The following is a 24506-nucleotide window of genomic DNA, read 5'->3' as shown; positions in this document are numbered from 1 at the left end:
TAGTTATTTAACTTAGCGAGTCGTAAATGGAAAGCTCTCTCACTGCCTTTGTTTAGTAGAATGTGAAAAATAACGTAAATCCACGCACTAGGTATCTAGAATACTGGTAGTAAAAATAATGGAGCTGAAATTTCGGAAAGAAACGTTGTCTTGCTTTCGTAAATCCTAAACGATAACGCTTAATTGCTAAAAGAGGGTCGTGTCTTACATAGCAATCAAATCCGGCTCTGAAATCAGCAATTACATTCTTATCACATTTCCGCTGATCTCCACGTACTAATTGTTCTTTCTCATCTGATAATTCAGTATCCTGTAGATATTCGTCGGAGAGATTGCTGCAAAACCTCTGACGTCTCTATCTGGAAAAGAAATTCTTCCACAGAGCCCGGGTTACGATATTGATCTCAGACGTCATTTGCCTAAACGCCCTCCGCACCTATCAGGCAACTAGGACTCTTAAGACTTTGTACGGAAAGGGAACAACGTGTAGACGACGGAAATACCACTGGCGAAGTCTACATGGAAAATTTGGAAATTTGTGATAAGGACTATGGGGCCAATCTGCTGAGGTCATCGGTCCCTAGACTTACGCACTACTTAATCTAACTTAAACTAACTTACGCTAAGGACAACACACACACCCATGCCCGAGGGAGGACTCAATCCTCCCATGGGGAGGGGAAGGGGGGGGGTGCCGCGCGAACCGTGACAAGACACCTAAGACCGCACGGCTGTCCGGCGCGGCAAGCCTACATGAAATCCTCCCTTTAACAGTAGCTAGCTGATCAATAGGTCTTTCCATTCTCACGGATCTATAACGTGAATCTGTTTACTTGTCTGTATAAATATAATACTGGAGCTTCATTTATGCGTGATATATGTCTTCATGCTGCTATGTACAACAAGTAAACATCGCTGTTATTTTGTTGTCTCATAGATGTATTGTACCCAATATAAAATAAAAAGTTAACTATTTGAAGAGGCACTGAATAACCTAAAGATCAGTACATGTTACTCTTCCGTTGACGTTTTACACGAAACATTAAAGTCCTTTATTGCATCAGTCACCGTCGGAAAGACAGGGATGAAAACGATCTCATCACAGATTACGAGCAGTCGTATCAGAACATGTGACAGACATGATGCCTTCAGTAAGTCTGTATAGAGTCTCAGGTTATTTACAGCGCGGACCAGTTGTGCATTTTGCTGCTCTTCAGATCAGGCTTAAGCAGGCGTACAGGAACCCTCAAAACTACCACATTTTATGAAATTCACCAGCATAGCTATTGACTGACACAGGTACTTGGGAAAATCAATCAGCTCATGATATTTTATTTTCTTTTGTCTTTTTTATTCCTGCAACATATTCTGCATCTGCAAGTCATGTATGCCGGCCGCTGTGTCCGAGCGGTTCTTGGCGCTTCAGTCCGGAACCGCGCCGCTGCTACGGTCGCAGGTTCGAATCCTGACTCGGGCATGGATATGTGTGATGTCCTTAGGTTCGTTAGGTTTAAGTAGTTCTAAGTCTACGGGACTGATGACCTCAGATGTGAAAGTCCCATAGTGCTTAGAGCCATTTGTAAGTCATATATGCTCTTGAAACTCTAAGATGCTTAATTTAATCTGGTACACACATTCTTACATAAATTCTCCAATCTGTATCTCTAGTCGTCTTCCTAATAAGTCTGTTTCTTTTTAGGTTTATATCTCTTTTTTACAATACACTCTCCGAGACTATAATCAAATGGCTCTGAGCACTATGGGACTTAACTTCTGAGGTCATCAGTCCCCTAGAACTTAGAACTAATTAAACCTGACTAACCTAAGGACATCACACACATCCATGCCCGAGGCAGAATTCGAACCTGCGACCGTAGCGGTCGCGCGGTTCCGGACTGACGCGCCTAGAACCGCTCGGCCACACCGGCCGGCTGACTATAATCACTTTAATTTCGAAGATGGTTTAGGAACACCACATTCTCAACAATGTATTTGTTATTTCATGAAATAAAGTCAGCCTCTTTTCTGTTAAATTTGTTCCTTATCGAGGCAATACTCTGACTGTTTTCTTCTGAAAGAATGTATTAAGCACAAAACTGCAAATGTAAAAATCTCGGGCTGGCCGGTGTGGCCGAGCGATTCTAGGCGCTTCAGTCTGGAACCGCGCGACCGCTACGGTCGCAGGTTCGAATCCTGCCTCGGGCATGGACGTGTGTGATGTCCTTAGGTTAGTTAGGTTTAAGTAGTTCTAAGTTCTAGGGGACTGATGACCTCAGATGTTAAGTCCCATAGTGCTCAGAGCCAGCCATAAAAATCTAGGTAGTTACATTTCGGGAATAGGCTACTTGAACATTGTAGAGACTGGCTGTGTTGAAGTAATTGGCCAATCTATTCCAAACTGATACGTTAACCATAGTATGTAATTTCGAAACGGAATAAGTCTGCCCTAATATCTCCAAGATGCACGGCAGCGGAGCGAATTCGGCGTTTACGAACAATCGCCATTTGTAGACGTTGGTAGCTTCTGTTGTGGATTCGGTTTCCACCATTATGATTCTAGTCGTGTTTCTGTTCCTCTTGTGACAACGAAAGCGACGGGAACAGACATTCTAACTGTTAGTGTCTGTTGCTGTGTACAGTAGAATACGGCTCGTGGGCAGTTTGTATTGCTCTTTGCCGTTCGGAACAGCAGTCAGCTTAACTGAGCGGAGACAATCTCCCAACGGTATTTGCCCTCGATACGTAGACCTCGCACTAATCTGCATGCCTTGCGAGATAGCGTTGTTTGAGTTTAGAATTTACTTTGGCCACATTCATGCCGGAGGGGGCCAGAGTCTGCAGCGGTCGTGCCACAGCTCCCCGCTTCCTAAAAGACTTTTTACGAGCAGAGTTCTTTCAGACGCGCCGCCGTATTCATAACGCACTACTAACGAGGGCAATAAATCGTGTCGGAAAGTTTAAAAACAATCACAAAGAAATCTGAACTACTTAGGAATTTCATTACGGGAAAATAGTGGTATCATAAGAAAAGGATACACGCGAATCTAACCTGCAGAAGAGTAATTATTTTGAGAGAGAGAATCCTCGGGGAAATTATTACAAACCGTAAAGCCTTTAGAGTGTTACCAAGACTTTTGTCACTTGAAGTAAACTGCGAAAATTTAATGGTGTTGTGCTGCAGAAGCAATATTTTCCAAATCGCTGAGAACACTCTCTAGCACTGCGGATAAGGTGTAAGCAAAAATCTACAAATAAATTACGTAATGGGCGCATATTTCTTGTTTATATATCACTTAAATTATCATAACTTTGTGAAATAAAGACTGAAGCTGCTTGTATATTGAGTTATGTTCGGCGTTGATGTTAAATGTCGGTTAAATGAAATATTGTACGTTTTGTAGGAGTCGTTACAGTAGTGAAAATCAGTACAAAGAAAGGTTCTTAAGAAAGTAAAGTACCCAGCATATATGTATCGAATTTATTATGAAGGTACTCGATACATATCTAACATAAACGATCATAACGAAATTACATAGTTTCTTTCATAACACTAGTAACAAAAATGAGGCGTTTGCATTTCCTGGATGGAAATTGGTATAAAGGCACTCACTGTCCTGTTGTGGTATTGCATGGTTAGTACTTTGTCCAACACAGTTCTTGTTAATTACCTCAAAGATTCTCTTCGGCATTTAATTTGTTAGGATTTGTCGTTCTTGCAATGAAATTGTCTCCCACTCTTCTCGTATCGCTCTTTTCAGCTCACTTGCGGCCTCAAATTGACTTCTATTTCGACAAACACCAATTGCAAGTATTCCCCAAAGGTTTTCACGAGATTCAGATCCAGGCTACGTACAGACCTAAGCAAGACATCGATATACTTCAAACCACTTTTTTGTTGAACAGAAACATGCATAGATGCATTATCTTTTGGAAACATTAGACTTTCGTTCCCTAGGTCTTATACTTTCTAATCCATTCTGTCTCTAGTATCTCAGTGTACATATTAGAGTTCATTCTAGCGTCCACCCAAGCAATGAGTTATTTACCTTTAGTGCAGAAGACCGCGCAAACCATAATTATACCACCACCAAAATTTCTGCATACTGAAATCCATCCAGACAATCTAAATTAAACTTCTTTTCATATCTGAAGATCACTTTATCCTATTCTCAAGTCCATGACGTGTTTTGCAGCAATCTCCAGTCTAGACTGTTTATGTTTGGGTGTTAGAGCAGATTTCTGCAGTCTTTTCTTGAAAGCAAGATGTTTTCGTTTGACAAAATTTCTCGTACACGTCTGGCAGTTACTGGTAACTGAAAATCATCAACAAGTCGAGAAGAATAACGATTTGTGGCTCTTGCTTTAGGCAATGTAACTGTTTCGATACCTCAGATAACTTTCTACTTTGCCCATATTTTCCGTTGTGTCAATATCGTGCGCATAATCTAATGAAATTTTATCAGTGTACTTGAACGGTTAATCTTCTTGGCGATTTGACGATTAGAGACTTCCATTTCGTTCTACGCACGATTTTTGCTTTTTCATCACATGATAGCTGTCTTCCGCGTGACACTGTCACAATCATGGTTTATGTACGCGATACACATTGTCACTAATGGTGTCTATTTCCCATGTGCAGGAAAGATAGTATGCACACACTAACACCGCACAGAGCCGACTTCCATTATACCGAGTTCCACCCTCTACCATCTGAATTGATGTCTTGTTATATACTGTAATACTGACATCAAATGCTGTAATCAGTGTACTAAATCTCATACTCTTGTATATACACTGTGCACAACTATTGCAACCGACATTGTTTATTTTCCTACAAATGTTCATGCCTTTATGCTGATTTCTACTGCTATATATGTCCTTAGTCCTCGTAAATTTTTCATTTATAGGAAGGTAATTTGAGTCTGGTTTCTGTTCATCACGTATAGTGAAACTTTTGTATACACAAGCAACGAGAGGATTAGCAAGACCACACGAGTGAGACACGTAACCGAGTGCAGATTGCTGTACTCAACACACAACGCAGCGCAGTGTTGTAAAATCGAAATATTTTTTTCGAAACAAATAGTGTTCAGTTACGATACCATGCTTCAAGCAACACAATGTACAGTTATCAGAGATTCTTACACAAGTATTTCATGATAAGAAATATGATCTGAGCCAATGAATTTTCTAACGTTTCGTAAAAACACTTCATACAAGTCCTAGAACACTTATTCCAGCTAAGATAGTTTATGGTCAGTCATTGCCTTAGAAGTATTTATCCGATTTTCGTCCTAGGGTAAGTTAAACAGGCGGTTTGGCTCATTGACTTACGCTGGGTCTTCAGCGATGCTGTTTGTCTGTCGCAGCTTGGAAATCAGCTCCAGGATGCTAAGAAGGGGCGCTGTTTGCTCCATCTCGTAGTCTGACACGTAGTTGTTTCTGGAAAACAGAAAAGGCAACTGTACGCAATATCTTACCATCTCTTGCGCCACATGATTGTTTTTAATTATAATAATTAATATATTGTTCTTTATTGATCGCTTTTGATTTTCATAGACCACACAAATTAAAGCGTTTCGGTTTAACCAGTCGTAAGAATCGCTTTTAAAAGTGCAACGATAGACAGCATCTTGCCAGATTACTATGTACGAAAACGTACCATTGACAATTTCTATTATGACGGTGAACGCATATTATAATTTTATTTCATTTAGCGACGTTTTCAACTGTAGAAAAATGTACAATTAACAGCAGCATAAGATAGTATAATTTTGCTGTAATTTAGGTCGTTTATTGTACATGAGGCCATTGGATTACATTTTAATCGAGGCAGTTTCATCTGAATTTTGATACTGAAAGACTGTCCTAGATTGCAGAAAGCTTTTTATTGGCTCAAAAATGAGACGTTTCACGCAGGTAGAGCATCATGATGTTATCACGTGCAGTGTGGGTCGTCGGTCATAGCAGCACCGAGTAAGGCTGCACTCACAAACTCTTAACAGTGTATACAACGCACGAGTGCGGATTGGCCACCAGCAGTTACCTATGGGGCCATGCTTACAGTTTTTGAGCATGCCCTTACACTGCGCTGCCATGACTGACTAACCGCAATTCACTAAATAACCTGATGATGCCCTACCCTCTTAAGAAGCGTCGTTTTTGAACCAATAAAGAGCTTTCTGCAACCTGGGGTTCTCTTTTACCATAAATCACAACAGAAGGTTGCTGTACTACCACGCCAAAATAAACTGGAATAAATTTCATCTGAAGTTGTTTCCTCCGACTACATTCTTTCCATTATGAGCAGAGATAAAATTGGCTTCTAAAATGGTTCAAATGGCTCTGAGCACTATGGGACTCAACTGCTGTGGTCATAAGTCCCCTAGAACTACTTAAACCTAACTAACCTAAGGACAGCACACAACACCCAGCCATCACGAGGCAGAGAAAATCCCTGACCCCGCCGGGAATCGAACCCGGGAACCCGGGCGTGGGTAGCGAGAACGCTACCGCACGACCACGAGATGCGGGCCAAAATTGGCTTCTAATCATTTACTTCAAGTAACTGACCTGCAGATTACCATTTACGTAATATGTGCATGTAAAACATGGAAGTGTGAGTATCGAAGGAAAACGTGTAAAACGTAGTAATAGTGAGCACTATCATTCCGAGAGAATTACGAAGAAAGTAATGCACCGCATTTTTTTTTCTCAGCCGAAAACAATGATACTAATTCGGAACGTTACTTGTGTATTATTTGAAGTCTCCTGAGTGAGAGCGCCAAGTTTCCGTCACTTCCGACAGATAGCGTAGCTGCAGGACAGTTTCAAAATGGCGTCTATACAGTGGCGGATTTACATACAGGCCCACTAGGCACGGGCCTAGGGGTGGCACCTAAAGGGGGGCAGCAGTTTTTGCTCTGTACTCATTTTAACCTTTTACGTTTTAAAATAACTGCGCTTACAAACGACAAAAATTTTTAATATTGTTAGACAACTTGCTAGTTTAAATAAGCCTTAAGAACGAAATTCAACAATACAAGCTTGGAAATATATATAGTTTACTTAGTGACTAAATGGAAATTTAACATTGGGTCTCTGTCTGGCATCATCTTCATGATTGTTCAAAATATTTTGAAGTAAGCTGTCAGGACGGCAATCTACAATACAATGTCTGAAACGTTATTATACCGAGAATTTTGTCGGCTCCTACTTAACCCTACCATATCTTCCCTGTGAAAATACCGGGACCCCTGAAAAACTGTGATAAACTAATCAGTAGTTTCTTAAATACTGTAACATGTGTGGGCCTCAGTATGTAAAACCCGACTCTACTTAAATTTCTTGTAGAAATTATGGGGAAGTATCAAGTCAACCCTCCATTACTGTAATTAACGTGAAAGCTCTGTGATCTTCAGTATCTGTGCTTTGATTTAATGACTCCCGTTTAACAAAACATGTTTATACTGTGAATGTTTTACATTTTTAAACACATGAGTATACGAAAAGAACATAAGCAGAATATCTAATAATGTGTGAAATATACTTCACAACAGTTTAAAAATTTTCTTTACTTATTTACTTTGTTACTTTCTTTGGCGAAAAAAGAAGAAGAAACCAACTTTCGTTTGTCTCATTTATTGTGCTGCAGCCTGCACGATATCAAAGTTCCCACTCTGTGGTTGGTTGGTTGGTTTGTGGGATGAAAGGGACCAGACCCACTCTGTCAATCGAATGGTACGTGGTATTGCAAATTTTATATTAAACTTCTGAGCTAAGCTTTTTTTTCTTCGAGGAAAGGCTATTTTTATTTTATGTTGGAAAAAGAGGTGCATTTGCATTTAGACATAACAGAAGTGTCCACAAAAATCACAACACACCACACCAACTGCCAAGAAGACTACTTAAACTTTGTAGTCTGTCCACTCTGCACACAGAAACCGCTAAAATGTTATAAGAATAAGTGGGATAAGAGTCGATCCAGCACAGCTCACTGCAAGAAATTGCGAAAATTACTTGCTTTTAAATTAGAGAGACAGTGTCAAAATATTCAGAACATATTTGTGTTCCAGCTAAAATTCCGGTGACGCGGGAAACAGAAGCCAAAAAAGTGACTGTCCCGTTTTCTTTACGAGATGAGTTCCAGCCTGCAGGTGTGCTTCTACTGTTCACTGACAACAGAGAAACAGGCGACAATGGAATTAAATTATTCTGCATTGTCGTTCTTTCATAGCACAGCCACGTCGAGTAATCCGAGTTGGTCAGTCCATCGCTCCGTGTTCAAAGGAAAAATCTTTGTGCTCGTGTGCCGTGTTTAAAATAAAAACCTTTGTGCTCATGTGCGGCGCAGTACGATTGGAACTGGATACAGTCTTTCTTTCTTTCCTTTTACAAATTTTTTCTTTTGTTTTGACTGTTGGTTGACAATTTTGTAAGCGCCTTAACACGAATAACAGTGAAAAAAGCAAACGTGCAAGATTAAGTGGTGCGGAATTTTGGAAATTATCGAAGGAAAGGCGAGAACGAAAAGCCAATGTTCTAAAAACGCTTGGCAGAGTAGATACATTTTTCACAAAAAAATTTTGCTGGTTCGACTGCGAGTTCAAGTAGTACGGATGATATTTCTGGCACTGCACCTGTTGTAAAAAAAAAAGTAAATACAGACGAAACAAAATTTGAAAATGAGGAAAAGCAAGTTGTTCCTGATTTCAAGTTCCACGAAACTAAGTGTCGAGTGAGACATTACCAAAACAAATAACCTCGTTAGTGATGATAGTGCAGAATGGTGTGTTAATGAATGAACAATCGACATTCTCTTACCATGTGGCATTAATCAAAATTATAACGGTGATTTTTCTAATTCAAGAAGATCAATAGGCGATAAAACCAGATATTTAAAAAAATGTATTTTACCGTAAACTTTTAAATGATGAGTCAACTTTGCGCGATTTTCTAGTATAGTCCTGTAGCACCGGTGCTGTTTTTTGTGCATCATGTAAATTGTTCGGAGGTAAGGTCGCGATTGCTACTAATGGTATTGCAGATTGGAAAAATATTTCTAATATTTTATCTCATCATGAGAATTCACTTGATCACAAAAATTCTGAGTTATCACGCTTAACAAGAAAAAAGTCACTTGGAATAATAGATAACCATTTCGACTTATATGTTGAGACAGAAAAAAATATATTGGCGCAGTATGTTGAAAAGGGTAGTGAAGAAGCTAACAAGACGTGGACTTCCCCTACGTGGACACGTTGAAAGATTCCATTCATTACACAATGGTCAATTTACGATGTCTCTTGAACTTGTAGCCAAGTTTGATGCTTTTCTCGCAGAGCACATTGAACAATATGGAAAGCCAGGCAGGGACATACAAATTATCTTTCTTCAACAATCTGTGATGAAATAATAGATCTTCTTTCTCAACGAATAAAAAGAATTATCATAAGTGAAATAAAACAGGCCAAATATTTCTCTATAATAGTATATTCTACTGCAAAAATTTCACATATTGATCAATTATCTTTCTTATTGTGAAATGTGAACGAGACTGGTGAACCTGTTGAACGTTTCCTTCTGTTTTTATCAAATCCAGGATACAAATCCGAAAACTTAGCTGAGACCGCACTAAAGGTCCTGTCTACAAATTCCATTGATATTACTGACTGTACAAGCCAGTCATATGACAAGACAAGCAAAATGTCAGCGAAATCCGAAAGTGCATTGTGCGCCTTGTGCAGCGCATTCTTTGAATTTAGTCGGCACTTTTGTAGTGCTGCAAGCTGTTGTCGGGGAGCATGTTCATTTTTCAATGTAGTGCAAAGCTTTTGTAATTTTTTCTCTGCTTCTACACAGTGCTGGGATAAACGTCTTTCTTTCATGAAACCAGAAAGCAAAACGGTAAAAAGTTTGTCAAAAACACGTTGGTCAGCAAGAGAGGAAACGTGTGTAAGTCTATATGAAAACTGGGAGGGTGTTATCAATACCCTCACACATATTACCAATAACACGTTTGAAAAACCACTTGTGCGAAATGAGGCGTCAGGTTTATTGAATCAACTCAGCAGACTAGAAACAGTATTCATGATGACAGTTTGGAAGGACGTACTCCAGAGAGTTAATAGTGTAAATCTGAAATTGCAAAGTGTAAATATTGATACTACAATAGTGCATGAATTATATGAATCACTTGTAGGATTTATTGCATCTATTCGTGGCATGTTCGACTATTATGAAAATAAATCCATGGAGATTGTGACTGATATAGACTATGAATGCACCTATAAGAGATCATGAAAATCCAAACTTCATGATGACGAAGAGGCGGACTCCGAAGAAGTTTTTCTGGCTGGAAGGGAAAAATTTAGAGTCGAAACATTTCTCCCAGTACTCGACAACTTGTACGCCGAACAAGTGAGAACGAAGGAAAGCTATGGAATACTGTTGGACTCCTTCACAGTTTTCAGTAACCTTAAGAACAGTTCACCTGACGATATTGCTGAACGTGCAGCAAAGCTCCATGATATAGATTTAGAGCCTTCCTTCCCTAGTGAATGTGTACATTTTGAGGAACATTTGAATTCTTCTGAGATTAGTAATATACCAGTCGAAATGAGTAAATTTTTACGAAAAGAGAGGCTACAGTCCGTGTTTCCTAATGGTAACATTGCTCTTAGAATATTTCTATGCGTAGCACTTACAAATTGTTCAGCAGAACGCTCGTTTTCGGCTCTTAAAAGACTGAAATCGTACCTACGTTCTACGTTGTTTGAGGCGAGACTGAACGCCTTGTCCGTTCTTCACCTCGAAGCCGACCTCCTAACTGATAACCATCTGAACTGTGAAGATATGATCAACAATTTTTCTGCCGTCAAAATCAGACGCAAACTTTGCTGACTGGTGAGTTTGTTTACTTATTCATATCAGTTTAAAAAATTTAAGATTGTAATATGATTTTTATTATAACTTAGGGCACGTTCTATGGATTTACAAACTACGTATTACCTGTTTATTTTACAATTACCTCGTTTACGTGCGGACGTGACCGGAGGCGCCCGACACCATTAAACAATACTCGAATTACCCGTTCCCCTCGGCGCTGTTCAGTCAGGCCGGCCGAGGTGGCCGGGCGGTTCTAGGCGTTAAAGTCTGTCGCTACGGTCGCAGGTTCGAATCCTGCCTCGGGCATGGATGTTTGTGATGTCCTTATGTTAGTTAGGTTTAAGTAGTTCTAAGTTCTAGGGGGCTGATGACCTCAGAAGTTAAGTCGCATAGTGCTCAGAGCCATTTGAACCATTTGTTCAGTCAAGTCAACTGAAGTATATTACAACTGATGTGTATTCTTGGCGTCTGCTGAAATGTATAGTTATCGCGGAAATATAAGTTATCGGAGAGTACGCTTGGATGAAAAAGTGTTAATAAATAAAGTAATTCAGTTCTGTCGATAAACACGTAAAAGCTTTGCTAATACCGTTAGAAAGAGCTATGGTGAGAGCAGTAGCTGCAGTACAAAACTGTTCAGCCCTTACATGGTTAAAGGTTTTCTGTACATTTATTATGCAGCATCTAGCTACACAGACCCTAATGCTCTACACGTTAACAATTAGATTATAAAACAAATTTGATTTTTCCACACTAGTCTGTAAAATTATGTAATAGCATATCCAGGTCTGTGTTTGTTCGTCTGTTTTTAGTTATTAGTTCGTGCGCCGAAATCTCTATTTCATTTTCATTTCTTACGCTTTCCTATAGATTCCCGTATTAATACCGAACATGTTTTTTATCTGGTACACGTTCAAGTTATTAGCTCGTAAAACGACAGTTTAATTTTAATTTTGAACGCATCTCTGTAAAAGTGCGTATTAATTTCTAATGTACGACACGTTCGCTTCAATTTTTAGATCGTAACACAACTTTTTTCTTTTCATTTTCAATGGTTTCCAGTAAAAGAACATATTAAAAGTGAATATATAACAAAAAGCCGTTGTTTCCACCACACTCTGCTGAATTTTTAGGCCATAAAAGAAAAGTTATTTTTTTTGTGTTCGTTTCTAATGTATTTCGACAGAAGAATGTGTTAACACAATGCAGTGTTAAGTTTGTTTTATCCGCTGCCGTACAGTACAGTTTAGGACCCATAATACACTTTGATTGAGCGCGACTAGACCGCTGACGAAATGATAATTAAATCTAGACCCTAAGCTGCCAACAGGTGTTGATATACATCAACGGGGACAGTTGAATATGTGTGCCTCGGCTGGGACTCGAACCCATGAACTCCTGCTTAGAGAGCAGACGCTCGATCCATCCGAGCCACCGAGGGCACAGAGAAGGGTGCGACTGCAGAGATTTATCCCTTGCACGCTCCCCGTGAGACCCACATTCCCAACTTAATGTCCACACACTACATTCGTAGTGCCCCTACCCATTACACTCATTACTCGCAGCAAACAATCTTACCGACTCCCGTAAGAGTTCGGGCAATGTGTGTGCATCCAGCACAGAAGGAGAAGGTCAATGGCCGGTTAGCCTTAACTACACCGCTGGCCACCGTAAATGCAACACCCTGAAGGAAGCATCCGAATCAAGTGAAATTTACACCAAGAGTTTGCAGCGATGAGATATGCAACTGATTAGAATTTCAGCGCAGACGCACATCACGCGCTCCTGTGGCGCCACCTCATAGCGCCATTTAAGGCTTGGCGATTTCGACGAGTGTACGTTCGGCACGTGTGTTTACCTTGTGGTTGTTTCACAAGACGATCAGTTATGCCTCGTAGACAACAGGGAACATCTTTTGATCAAGTATCCGAGTTCGAAAGAGGAAGGATAGTGGCTTACCGAGACTGTGGATTATCATATAGAGAAATCGCTAGTCGTGTTGGACGAAACCAAACAACTGTAATGCGGATATGTGACCGTTGGATGCAGGAGGGTACGACGGACCGACGTGGTGTATCGCATTCACCTCGGTGCACCACTGCACGTGCTGATAGGCAAATTGTGCGCATGGCAGTGACGGATCGCTCAGTGACATCCCGAACCATACCACAGCACATTGCGTCTGTAACGCATCATCCAGTGTCTGCGCGTACCATTCGACGCCGTTTACAGCAGAGTGGTCTGTCCGCAAGACGTCCATTGCTTCGTCTACCATTGACGCAGAACCACAGACGTCTCCGTCGCCAATGCTGTGATGACAGACGGATGTGGACGGCAGAATGGAATGACGTTGTCTTTACTGACGAGGCACGCTTCTGTCTGCAGCACCACGATGGTCGGATTCGAGTGTGGAGACACCGTGGAGAGAGGATGCTGGACAGCTGCATTATGCACCGCCACACTGGTCTTGCACCGGGTATTATGGTATGGGGCTGTATTGGATATTACTCTCGCACGCCTCTAGTACGCACTGCCGGTGCTTTAAATAGCCGGCGCTACATATCCGAGGTGCTGGAGCCAGTTGTCCTTCCTTACCTTCAGGGCTCGGCCACAGCCATATTTCAACAGGATAATGCGCGACCACACGTGGCACGTATTGTCCAAAGGTTCTTCGTCAATAACCAGATTGAATTGCTTCCCTGGCCGGCTCGCTCTCCGGATCTTTCGCCGATAGAAAACATGTGGTCCATGGTTGCTCAACGAGTGACCCAGATTACATCCCCAGCTGCCACACCAGATGATCTTTGGCAACGTGTGGCAGCTGCTTGGGCTGCTGTACGCCCAGGAACACATCCAACGTCTCTTTGACTCAATGCCGAGACGTGTGGCAGCAGTGATCTCCAACAATGGCGGCTACTCTGGCTACTGATTCTGGCAGGAACCACATGTCACAGACGTCTGTAAACGTAATCATTTGGTACTTGGTCAACATGTTATCTACAAAATAAATTTTGTTGTGCTACCTCTTGTCTTTCTTGGTGTTGCATTTACGGTGGCCAGCAGTGTATATAGACCGCTGTCGCCTCCTTCAGAACCACTAATAGCAGAGTACGGAAACAGCTCACAGCGCTCCCACCCAAAACGGCAATTGTGAAATGGTCGGGTAATATTAATTATTTAAAACGTTTTTTTTTTTTTTTTTTTTGCGAGGGGGCGCATATAGTATGGTGTGCTTAGGGGCGCAAAATTTTTAAATCTGTCACTGCGTCTGTAGGTGATGTACTTTACAAGCAACGTGCCGTCATTGAATTTCTCTTTGCAGAGAAAAAAAACAGTGAAGGGAATATTCACAAACGCTTGTGTTAAGTTTGTGGAGCATCTGCTGTCGACAGAAGTACAGTTAGTCATTGGGCATGGTGGGTGAGGTCACCAGAAGGCGGTTCGGCGGAGCTCCACGATTTGCAGCGGTAGGGGAGACTATCTACGTCTGTCACATCTGACATGTTGCAGCGAGCTGATGTCATTCGCGAGGGAGGACAGACGCATTACGACTCGGCAGTGGGTATCTGTCAAGGGTCCCACACAGTGATGCACTGGCTCTGCCACCAGGACAGGGATTGGTACCGACAGGGCATAAATACCCTTGTTTCTCACTGGAGGAAGGCCATAGAACGGGATGAAGATTACGTGGAAAAATAGGGTGTGTAGATAAAACACCATTCTTTAGTGTATGTAATTATCATTATGTTCGATAAGGAATTGTTGAAGAAAAAAATGCGGTGCATTATTTTCTGGGCAACCCTCGTGATACTGCATATGTCCCAATATTTATCTCAGCATTTAATCTCTTTCTTGTAGTTTTAGTTGTGTTACGCAGACATCCCTGGACAAAAGAAAGATGAACGAGAAACTTGTCTGAAAATTTTGAGTGTATCCTAAGAGAGCTACGTAGACGAAGTTTTGAGTTTAAATAATATCCTTTTTGAAGTTACACACCACAGTTTCCAGTATATGCTACCTGGTAGTTTATAGGAGTAATCTACAGTGACCTGAGAGGGTTGCATTAACGGTTGGGACGAGGAAGCCAATCTCAATGTTTCCAAATAGAAGAAAAATCTCTTCATACATTAAGAATTTTAGTGATTGACAGTGGAGTACATGATACATAAAATCCAGCTTCTATAAGAATGTCGAAACTGGCGGGCACGTACTTCGTCTCCAGTGTAGGATGGCTTGGACCACGTCACTTTGTATCTTGTTTATTCACGCGTGTATTTAGTACGTGCATATATGTTAACGTACGAGACGGAAGGACTTGATAGAAAATATTTATATCTTACGATAAACGAAACGCATCTGGAAGAGAAGTTTTAACGAGTCTGCGTTATGATACATCTTTCCATAGGTGAATATTGTAAGAACTGTACTAATTTGCTTCCTTAGTTGATTAGAGATAATGACTAGCTTAATTTTTCTAAAGACTAGGTTCCTTTTGTTCTTCAGACGGCGCCGTGGCACTTGGTTTCTTACTCTGAGACAGATGGGACAACTGACATAGCATATGCTGCTGATCAGTGTAGTTAGTCACCTTTCTTGCTCTGAACCTTAGCTTCTCAGTTAGTTTTTGTTGAGGAGGAACATTAAAAGAGATGTTAAGCTATGCTTGGCTCCGCTTATCCGAGCTCAGAAGAGAACTTTCAAGTTAGCAGGTTGTCTCTTAGTGCACATGAGTTTGGACCACGATATGCGTGTACTTCGTTTATGTCACATAGGACAGTGTCCCATCAGCGTCTGGCTAATGTCTGTAGCTACAGGTCACCGTCGGCTGGAACGATGTCCTGGAAAAGCAGCATGACTTAGCGAGAGAGCAACCTTGTGTTCATCGAAGTGCTTGGTGCCGTTCTGGTGCTTCTCCCACTATCGACTGTCGGGACGTGTCAAAGTCGAACGTCCACACATTACCTCCCCGGCTTCACCCTGTATCTCATTAGCTAAAGCTAAAAGTTTCATGCGATTCACAGCTGTCAGTATATCATCAAAAGTACCCGCTTAACTCATTATTATCCAAATGGATTGATATTCGTGTTAGCTATGACCTCTTACCCTAACTGCTAATTTTGTTGGGACACATTACAGTGTCACATAAAAATATAATCTAAAGTACTTGCTTACCTCATTATTATCCAAATGGATTGATATTCGTGTTAGCTATGACCTCTTGCCCTAACTGCTAATTTTGTTGGGACACGTTGCAGTACCACATTAAAACGACCACGGTAGTGGGTGGTTCAGACTAGACAGTAAATTCACTTTTTAGTCAGTGATTTAGTATCACCACTAAGGGGAAAACAACGTCTGGGAAAGTAAGCTGAGACATTATTTAACTGGAGGCCAAGTGTTGAATGTTGTGGAGTGTGCACCGGAAGATGATTCTAAACCGTGGATGAATCAGTTAATAAATCTTGCAGTAATCGTATCTGTAAGAAGTTGAATAATTGGTTCAAAAGAAAAAAAAAGAGAGAAAACAGATTCCATCTTACTCGATCGAGTCCATTAACTCATTTTAATAAACTACTCTGCTATATAATTTTGTATCACTTTACTAAATTACTGGCCTAGTACAAATCAGCTCTATCTTATACGAGATTTTTGTTCAGATAAAAACACTCTGCTTAAATGGTGAGAAGTTATTACATGGGAGCCGGTGTCATCTCTCTGCAGCATCCAGAGAAGGAACCTTCCAGTCCGATGTCTCCGTTCTTTGCAGAAGTAGTCTATTTCTCAGAAAATATCAGACCGCACCACACATCTGCTCTCTCACTTGCTCTCTATATTGCTTTCCCGCAAAGGCCGGTTGACTTTTTGTCGGTTATATTCTGTGATTGTGGGAGTGGTTTACTTCTGATACGGGGTCAGTGTCATCGCTGGATGACGCCTACTTTACGAGAGCTACTTCCTTCCTAATGCGCGTTGTATGTTTTTCCCCTTTTATGGCTACTTACTTACAAAATTAATCTCACTCGTGTCCTTTAAACTTTTTAGCCGATCTTCCCGTCCTTTATCATATAATTTGGTAAAACTCTAATTTTGAAGCGCTTGAATATATGATTAAGATGACAACCGTCTATTCTTGTTGAGTTTAGTAGAGTCAGAAGCGTCTGTGGGAACCTATATTAAAATTTGCTGTGGAGTCATCCTAACATTGATGAAACGCTGTGTGAAACAAAATAATTCCTGGTAGCTGGAGCCGAAGTTATTATGAATCGATCACGCTACATTTCTTCTCAATAGCCTGAAAAATTTCATAAATACGTATACTTTAAATCATTTATTTTTCATGGGACAGGAAGAAATTGGCGAAAAAGACTAACGATGTAGGTAGTGGGGGGCACTGATACTGTGCTTTGATATTATTCACAGTTCTGTCCGTAGGCGGAGCATAAAAGACCAAATACATGTTGCGAGGGACGTTGTAACGTCTGTTATCACATTAGCATCTTAATTTCCATTAATTTTTATCAGCTTTCTTTTAGTGTTTTGATATAGGGTGGCCAAAATAAGAGTGACAATGATAATTCTTTGAAGTTTGACACGAAGTTAGTTACTCTACCTAATGTACCTCTTCGGAGTAGATGTTGGAAATGGCTGCAGATGATGTCGTGGCAGCACTGTGCGTGGGTTCTCAAAATGTGAAATGCGTCTAGTAAGCCTAGCTCTGTCTGAAGGTACGCAGTATTCTACTGTAGCTCTTCCGGTAGTAAGGGTTATTTGAGTACGCCTGACTGTTCAGCTTGACCTACCGGCAAAAATTACAGAGAAAAACCTGGCAGTCTTGGATACCAGATTTTATGCCTTTGTTGACAGTTCTTCCCTCCACGAATACCTCATGAACGCCACCGAGATTAGATGGGAGATGTATGGTATTTTCGAATCTTCCTGAAACTATCCATACAACCGTTAGTCGGTTTGCTGTCGTCATAAAATTCCGCAAACACTTTTCGGGCCATTTTCGTTTTTTACACCCTGCACATACTCTTAGTTCTGGTTTAAACTAAGCCACTTTAATGATTTAGTTTGATATAAAGCTATAGATGCAGCCCCCCACAAATACATTTCCAATTGTCGCGCAGCTGACCTTGTCATCTCTGTTTCTTGTAGGTAAGCAGCATAGCTTGTTAGGGAGATGATACAACGAAATAATTTGTTATTGCATATGTGAAACAGGAGCGCATGTTGACTGAAATGCCTCCTGTACAAAAATAAAACAATCAAGTTAGCCAAAATCTCTTAGCTGCAAAAGATGATAATAACACAGAGCTTTCTAGATACTAGTTTCATCAACTTTAAGAATGAATACAGGAGCTTGTGTAAGGGCCCTCAAACTATGTACTGTATAACACTGCTTCCATTTTGTTTTTGTACGTGCGGCTTCACTTAGAGGGGTATCGATACACTGGATTTTAGTTCCTATTTCTTATAACAGAACTAAAGCAGTGTCTACAGTTGCGAGTTCTCTAAGAAAAACTTTGGAGGTTCCTTGGATATTATATCAACCAGTCTTTTTTTTGTATTAATTTTGTCTTCACTTCAGTTTTGATTTTTTCTTCTTGCCCTCTGAAGACAGGCCTTGCCACAAGATTTTCTTGCTTCGTTCGCCCTCACTTTCGGGATCATCCTACAGCACACGCTTCTGAGCACTCGGTTGGTATTCCATTTAAAAGAAATACCGGAACTCTAGTGAATCGACTAAATTAATAGCTTGTCGTCACCCAGCCCACAGTCAGATAAGCTATCGGGGTTGCCTGGTTTGTGAACTACTAACAAGTATGCCATTTTGGTCACTGCACAGAACAGATGTCAAGAACCCAACATATGTTGTGGATGTGGATACTGTTAGCGTCATTTTCTCACAAGAAAATATTTAACGTAAATGACCTTATGCAACCGTTAAGTTTGCATTAATGGATCGCAACGCACCAAATAGCATATGCTGTACTTTTAATTTTCTTTCCCAACACGCATTTGTTACTATGGCAACCTATTGTGAGAACATAAATACGAATTTGCATGTCACATTTCCATGGCATTAGAAACTAAAAAATAATATACGTGCAGTGAATGAGATAGAAAGCCACCAATTTATGACGGAGTGATCCATTACAGAATTACACGATCGAGTAGAGTCAATTGGACTTCAAATGTGCTTCAGACAATGTGTGTATGTGTGTGTGTGTGTGTGTGTGTATGTGTGCTTGTATGTACTAAGGAATGACAGTTAATTATGAACTTTTCAAATGTTAATTTTCGTAAAAATCCTTTCCGACGCTGAGCTTGCAACGAATACTGATTTAGTAGCTGCAATTTTGGTTTAGTTCCTGTAAAATGACACATTTTACTAAACAGACATTCTCGATGATGAAACTCACAGTGCTAAAGTGGCCATCAGTTTGATCAACTGCGGCGAACAGCTCTGTGTGTAAGAAGCTACATGTAGCTAACTAGCGTTAACGTCTCCTGACGCTACACGTTCCAAAGATTCGCCCAAGAGTTACTGCCCAGCACGGTCACATTTGATTCACGGGACGTTGTTACGAGCTTTTCCAACAAGTGCAGTGAGTGAAACCACCTCGTACAATTTGTTTGGAAACACTGTAAGTAGTGGACGACGAGCGCCCGTTGTAAACGGCCGGCGACTGTACTTACGAGAGTTGGTTCGCCCATGCTGGCCTCGCTGGGGTGACGAGGAGCAGGACTACTGCTAGCAGGGAGGTTACCAGGCTGGCGAGATGCATGCTGTAACACACAAACACCCACATCGCTTGCTAAACAAATTTAAAACAATTCCAAGATCATCTAAATAAATGCATCAGCTCAAATCGTTTTAATTTTATTGCTGCTAACCAGTTTCGGCTATTTAATAACTATAATCAGACAAAATTAAATGATGACAAGGACTCTGGAGCCGCTGTTGCTTCCAAGATGCTCTCAAGTTCCTTACAAGAATGGGAAGGCCAATGAGTACTGAGAGAGACTATGTCTGTGATACAGAAAGAAAAAGAAATACTGTCACCAGAATATCAAAAGCCAAAACAGTCCCACACTCAGGGAACGAACGTCGGGGAACAGATGCAGAAATTCTGTATCGCTGTTCTGGGCTAGGTACTAGTCCCTACCTATCATGAAGTGTCAAATGTGTGTTCTGTGTCATGTGGATGATTGTGATGAATGCTTGTACAGTATATGTTGTTTTTGTGTTGTTATGGACGAAGGAAAGCAACAAGGTGAAATACGTGCAGGCACGTAAGCTACTCCTCTCGAATAGCAGCAAGGGGGCCACGGAGCTTAACGTCCCCATCAGACGGACGCATCACCTTCAATAGCGTCACATGCCCTCACTTCATGAGACATTTTGTTATTTAATCCGAGAATTCGCTGCAAAGACTGGTGATAGCGAACCTTACGCTACTCTGTCTCCTCCACCTACTGGCCAACTACTGGGAGAGAAAATTGTCTACCTCGAGGATTCGAACCGTCCTACTTCCGAGTAGAGCGACAGCGCATAGTCGTGCGTTAGCCACCTCGGCTAAGAAGGCGCGTTCACCAAACTATAATGACAAAAGAGAATCACAATAACTGTGTCGAATATGACGAATCTTAGCCCAAGTGCAGGACACATGACACGGCACAAATAAAACAGAAAAAAGCTGTACCAGACTGAGACTTCTTTTCGAAACTAGAATATTCTTCAATATGTAAAACTGATATAACATTTTGGAGAGTTGCTCCTATAACCTCAGCCGTTGCGAGCTATCTTGCTAGGCAGGGAGGTGAATCCGACTTGGATCAAATGCGCGATGCGGATTAAGGACTGTTGGTGTGGAACAGTTTCCATAAAGGGTGTGGTTTTTAGGCGACGCTCGTTTAGACTAATGCTGGGCTGGCCCCCAAACTCAGCGTTAGAAAATATGAGACACAAACAGCTAAGATACAATAAGGTACAGACGTTCTAGGGGACTGATGACCTCAGATGTTAGGTCCCATAGTGCTCAGAGCCTTTTGAACCATTTTTGAACCCTGAATCTGATATATACCTTGACTCCAATAATTGCAGTATCGTCGCATGTTTTCTTCTCTAACTGTCCTTTATTTCATGTTAATCATATTCTCATCCTTGCTTTTCACAAATAAAAAATAACGGAAATTACATGTCGGTCGGCAAAAGTATGCTTCTACGAGGACTCTTAATGCGTTTGGCATTCCCTTTTTCCGGAAGAGCAAACAGAAAGTATGCAAAAATGAACTTTTTCTTCGTAAAAACGTGCATGTTACATGTTCATACATGTCTCCACATAATAACTTTATAGCCGTATCCATATCTAATTGCAAATATGTTATAAAATCTAATTTAATATGAAAGCAAAGATATAAGTACATTGTTGTGGAATAATTTTATTTTAAAAAATTGCATCGTAAATGTTTCTCAGTAGTGTTACATAGTACACACAATATGTATCATAAATCTGAATCAAACACTACGAAGATAATGTTTTCGTCTGTTTGTAAATGAGTTGCGGAGTGACATCCGAAACACAGAGCTGCTGAAAGCAGCAGGTGATGGCGCGGAAGCGGCAGAACCATATCAGCTTTAAAACGGCCACTTGGCGATGTGGAGAGTGGCCATCCAATAAAAGCAACCGCTCCAATGGAGCCTGCAGACTGCGTACAATTTCCATGCGCGAAGGAGCTGCAGGCTATGTTTCCCAATTGGCTGTTCGTTTGCGCGGTTTGTAAGTTGCATTACACTCTGCTCTGCAAAGAGTACGGTTATCGCTAACAGCTGTTCTTTGCTTTGCACCCTCTTTTCATTTAACTTTTGTAAAAATATTGCTTAGAACGTACTGCACCGGTATGTTTTCGGATAAATCACGTCGTTTGATTACTTTTGTGAAAAGACCAAAAGAAACTGAAATTGCCTCCCTCCTATGTGTTTTTCATAGTAGACATTTTCTGCTGTTTTGTGGCTTGTAGCCCCAAAACACTTGACAACCCCTTAAAAGTTGAAGTATTTAAATTGCAGAAAAAATTTGTGTCCCACTCTAATGACTAGCATAGCTCTTGCTTTTTCAAAACAACTTTTAATGGCGTCTTCCATCTCAAGACTCTTTTGAGCACCGTAAATCAGTATACACAGGCGTCTCTGTAGTAGAGATACGAGGGCCGTTCAGAAAGTAACCTCCAGTTGATTTAAAAAAATACACCAAGTTAAATAAAAATATTTTAATATATACATCTTACAACTACATCTTTGCACTATTTTTCTACATAGTCTCCATAGCGATTGAGGCACTTATCGTATCTCTTCACAAGCTTTGAAATTCCTTCTGCATAAAAATCACCCGCTTGTGCCTGGAGCCAGCCTGTGACCCAATCTTGCTGTCACTATCTCGTACAAGAGAGTCTTAGAAATCTGTGGAAAACCAGTAGACAACTCTGACATTGAGAAACGTCGATTTTCACGAACTTTTGCATCAACTGTCTGAACGAGTTCGTCAGTCACCAATGATGGTCTACCACTCCTCTCTTCATCATGAACGTTTTCTCGTCCACTTTTAAATAAACGTACCCATTCACGGACAACTCCTTCACTCATAAGTCTTGGTCCGTACACGGCACAAAGCTCACGATGAATAGCTGCTGCAGAATATCCTTTGGCTGTAAAAAACCTTATGACAGCACGCACTTCACATTTGGCGGGGTTTTCTATTGCAGCACACATTTCAAACTGCCACAAAAACTAAACTAGCGCAGGTACGACGTTCACTCGACCACGGCTTGATGCCGACTGACCTGTTGAGTGCGTGAACGCACAGATGGTGTCGCTACTCCCCCCACAACCCGCACTGTGACCAATCGGAGGTTACTTTCTGAACCGCCCTCGTACAAGCGGTGTTCAGTAGAGCGGGCTGTGTATCCAATAATAAATGGGACAATGCGGGTTTTGTACACTTTTAGGTATGGCTACATGCTTCTAACGGTCATTTCAAGCTTAGACTGCACGTAGATATTTTACGGCAAGAAAAGTTACCGACACAGAAAGTTATTCGTTGAAATGGCATACGCCACCACTGCTTCATTCGAATATTCAGCGGCTGGCGTGAGACACGACACATTGAAAATTTGCAGTCGTTGTCTGCGGTCAGTATCATCAGCTGATGACCGCCATCTACAAATTGTGGCTTGTAGTTACCCGGGGAGAAAGCAACAGAACTGCACGCTGACTTTTTGGAGGTAGTAAGAAGCGCTGTGTGTACGTGGAGAGCACGCGTTTCTTCTAGGTGTCCGTTACGAAGAATGGTCCAAATACCCTTGCACTGCGGTGCGTGAAGACCACCAAGGGCGCTAGTGGAATGGAACCTGCATCAATGGCGTCGGGTTATCTTCACCAACTAGCGCAGGGTTTCCTATTGTCCAACCGTACTTGTAACATTTAGGTGACAGGTTGGTCTTTCCAGACAATAATACGCAAGCGCACTGTGCCCATCTCGTGAACACGTTCATTTAGAAGGCAAGAATCAGCCAACTGGAAAGGCCTGGGGTATCTGCTGAAATAACTCTACTGAGCACGGATGGATGGGACCAGTTGACAGTGAAAGGAATCTTCCTCACACACTACGTTATCTTTGGCAGGCCAACGTCCGAGTGTGTGACAGGCTTGAGTAGCAAAGTCTAGTGGACAACTTGGCAGGGAGTATAGAAGCATGTTACAACGCATGGTATTGAAATTTTATTCTTTCATTCCCTGTTCTCCTTAAATATAGTCCCACACACATTCGGGGATATGCAACTGATGCAAATTATTTGTTTGACCAGTTTATTTAGAAACGCACTGCCCACGTGTGGGAGTGCCACTAGGCACTTGTTTTTAATTTAGCCTTAAATATTTTGGAGGGACGTGCCAAATGCGGCACCTTGTCTGCATACTGTGGATTTCAGATTTGCCACCTTATTTATTTTGCTGAGTGAGCGGAGACAATGGCGCAACAACGATGTAGCCACTCCTGCGCAAGCGCATACTACTCAAACATGACGAAACGTTTCTCGACGTGTTGTTAAAGAACCGGTGTTGATCGTGAAACAGAGTGTTTAGTTCACTCTGCAGTAGAGTGTGCGCCGTTTGAAACTTCCTGGCAGATTAAAACTGTGTTCCAGATTTGGTCTTGAACATGGAAACTCTGCCTTTCGCAGTGCAGTGATCTACCGGCTGAGCTAATTAGGCGCGAATCACAATCCTCTCTTACAAGCTTACTGTCAGGCAGTACTTACCTCTCATCTAAAAAAACTTCTCAAAAGTTCTCCTACATAATCTGTAGAACCGATACTCTCGAAGGTATAATCTCCGAAAGACAAAGTCTTGGGTTCGAGTCCCAATCCGGTACACAATTTGTCAGGTAATTTTACAACATTTAGTTGCGTGTACAGCATCATGTTGTAAGAAAATTTTTGTTATTTTATAATTTATCCTTATATGATTCTACACTGAAAAGCCAAAGAAACTGTTACACCTGCCTAATATCGTGTAAGGCCCCCACGAGCACGCAGAAGTGCCGTAACACGCCGTG

At 41.3% G+C, this 24506-nt stretch overlaps 1 protein-coding gene across 1 annotated transcript in view; it reads right to left on the bottom strand.

The window, feature by feature from the left end:
• Window positions 1-24506, bottom strand: part of LOC126249064 (diuretic hormone class 2) — a 114335-nt gene that overhangs the window by 5458 nt on the left and 84371 nt on the right. The window contains exons 2-3 of the mRNA XM_049950715.1: window positions 19591-19680; window positions 5335-5442 (exon numbers count right to left, since the gene is read on the bottom strand). Coding sequence (XP_049806672.1) covers window positions 5335-5442; window positions 19591-19679 — 197 coding nt within the window. The 5' untranslated portion in view covers window position 19680. The remainder of the gene's footprint in view (window positions 1-5334; window positions 5443-19590; window positions 19681-24506) is intronic.

The sequence above is a fragment of the Schistocerca nitens genome, chromosome 3, assembly GCF_023898315.1.
Source record: "Schistocerca nitens isolate TAMUIC-IGC-003100 chromosome 3, iqSchNite1.1, whole genome shotgun sequence".
Lineage (NCBI taxonomy): Eukaryota > Metazoa > Arthropoda > Insecta > Orthoptera > Acrididae > Schistocerca > Schistocerca nitens.
This window is presented reverse-complemented; position numbering and strand designations above follow the sequence as displayed.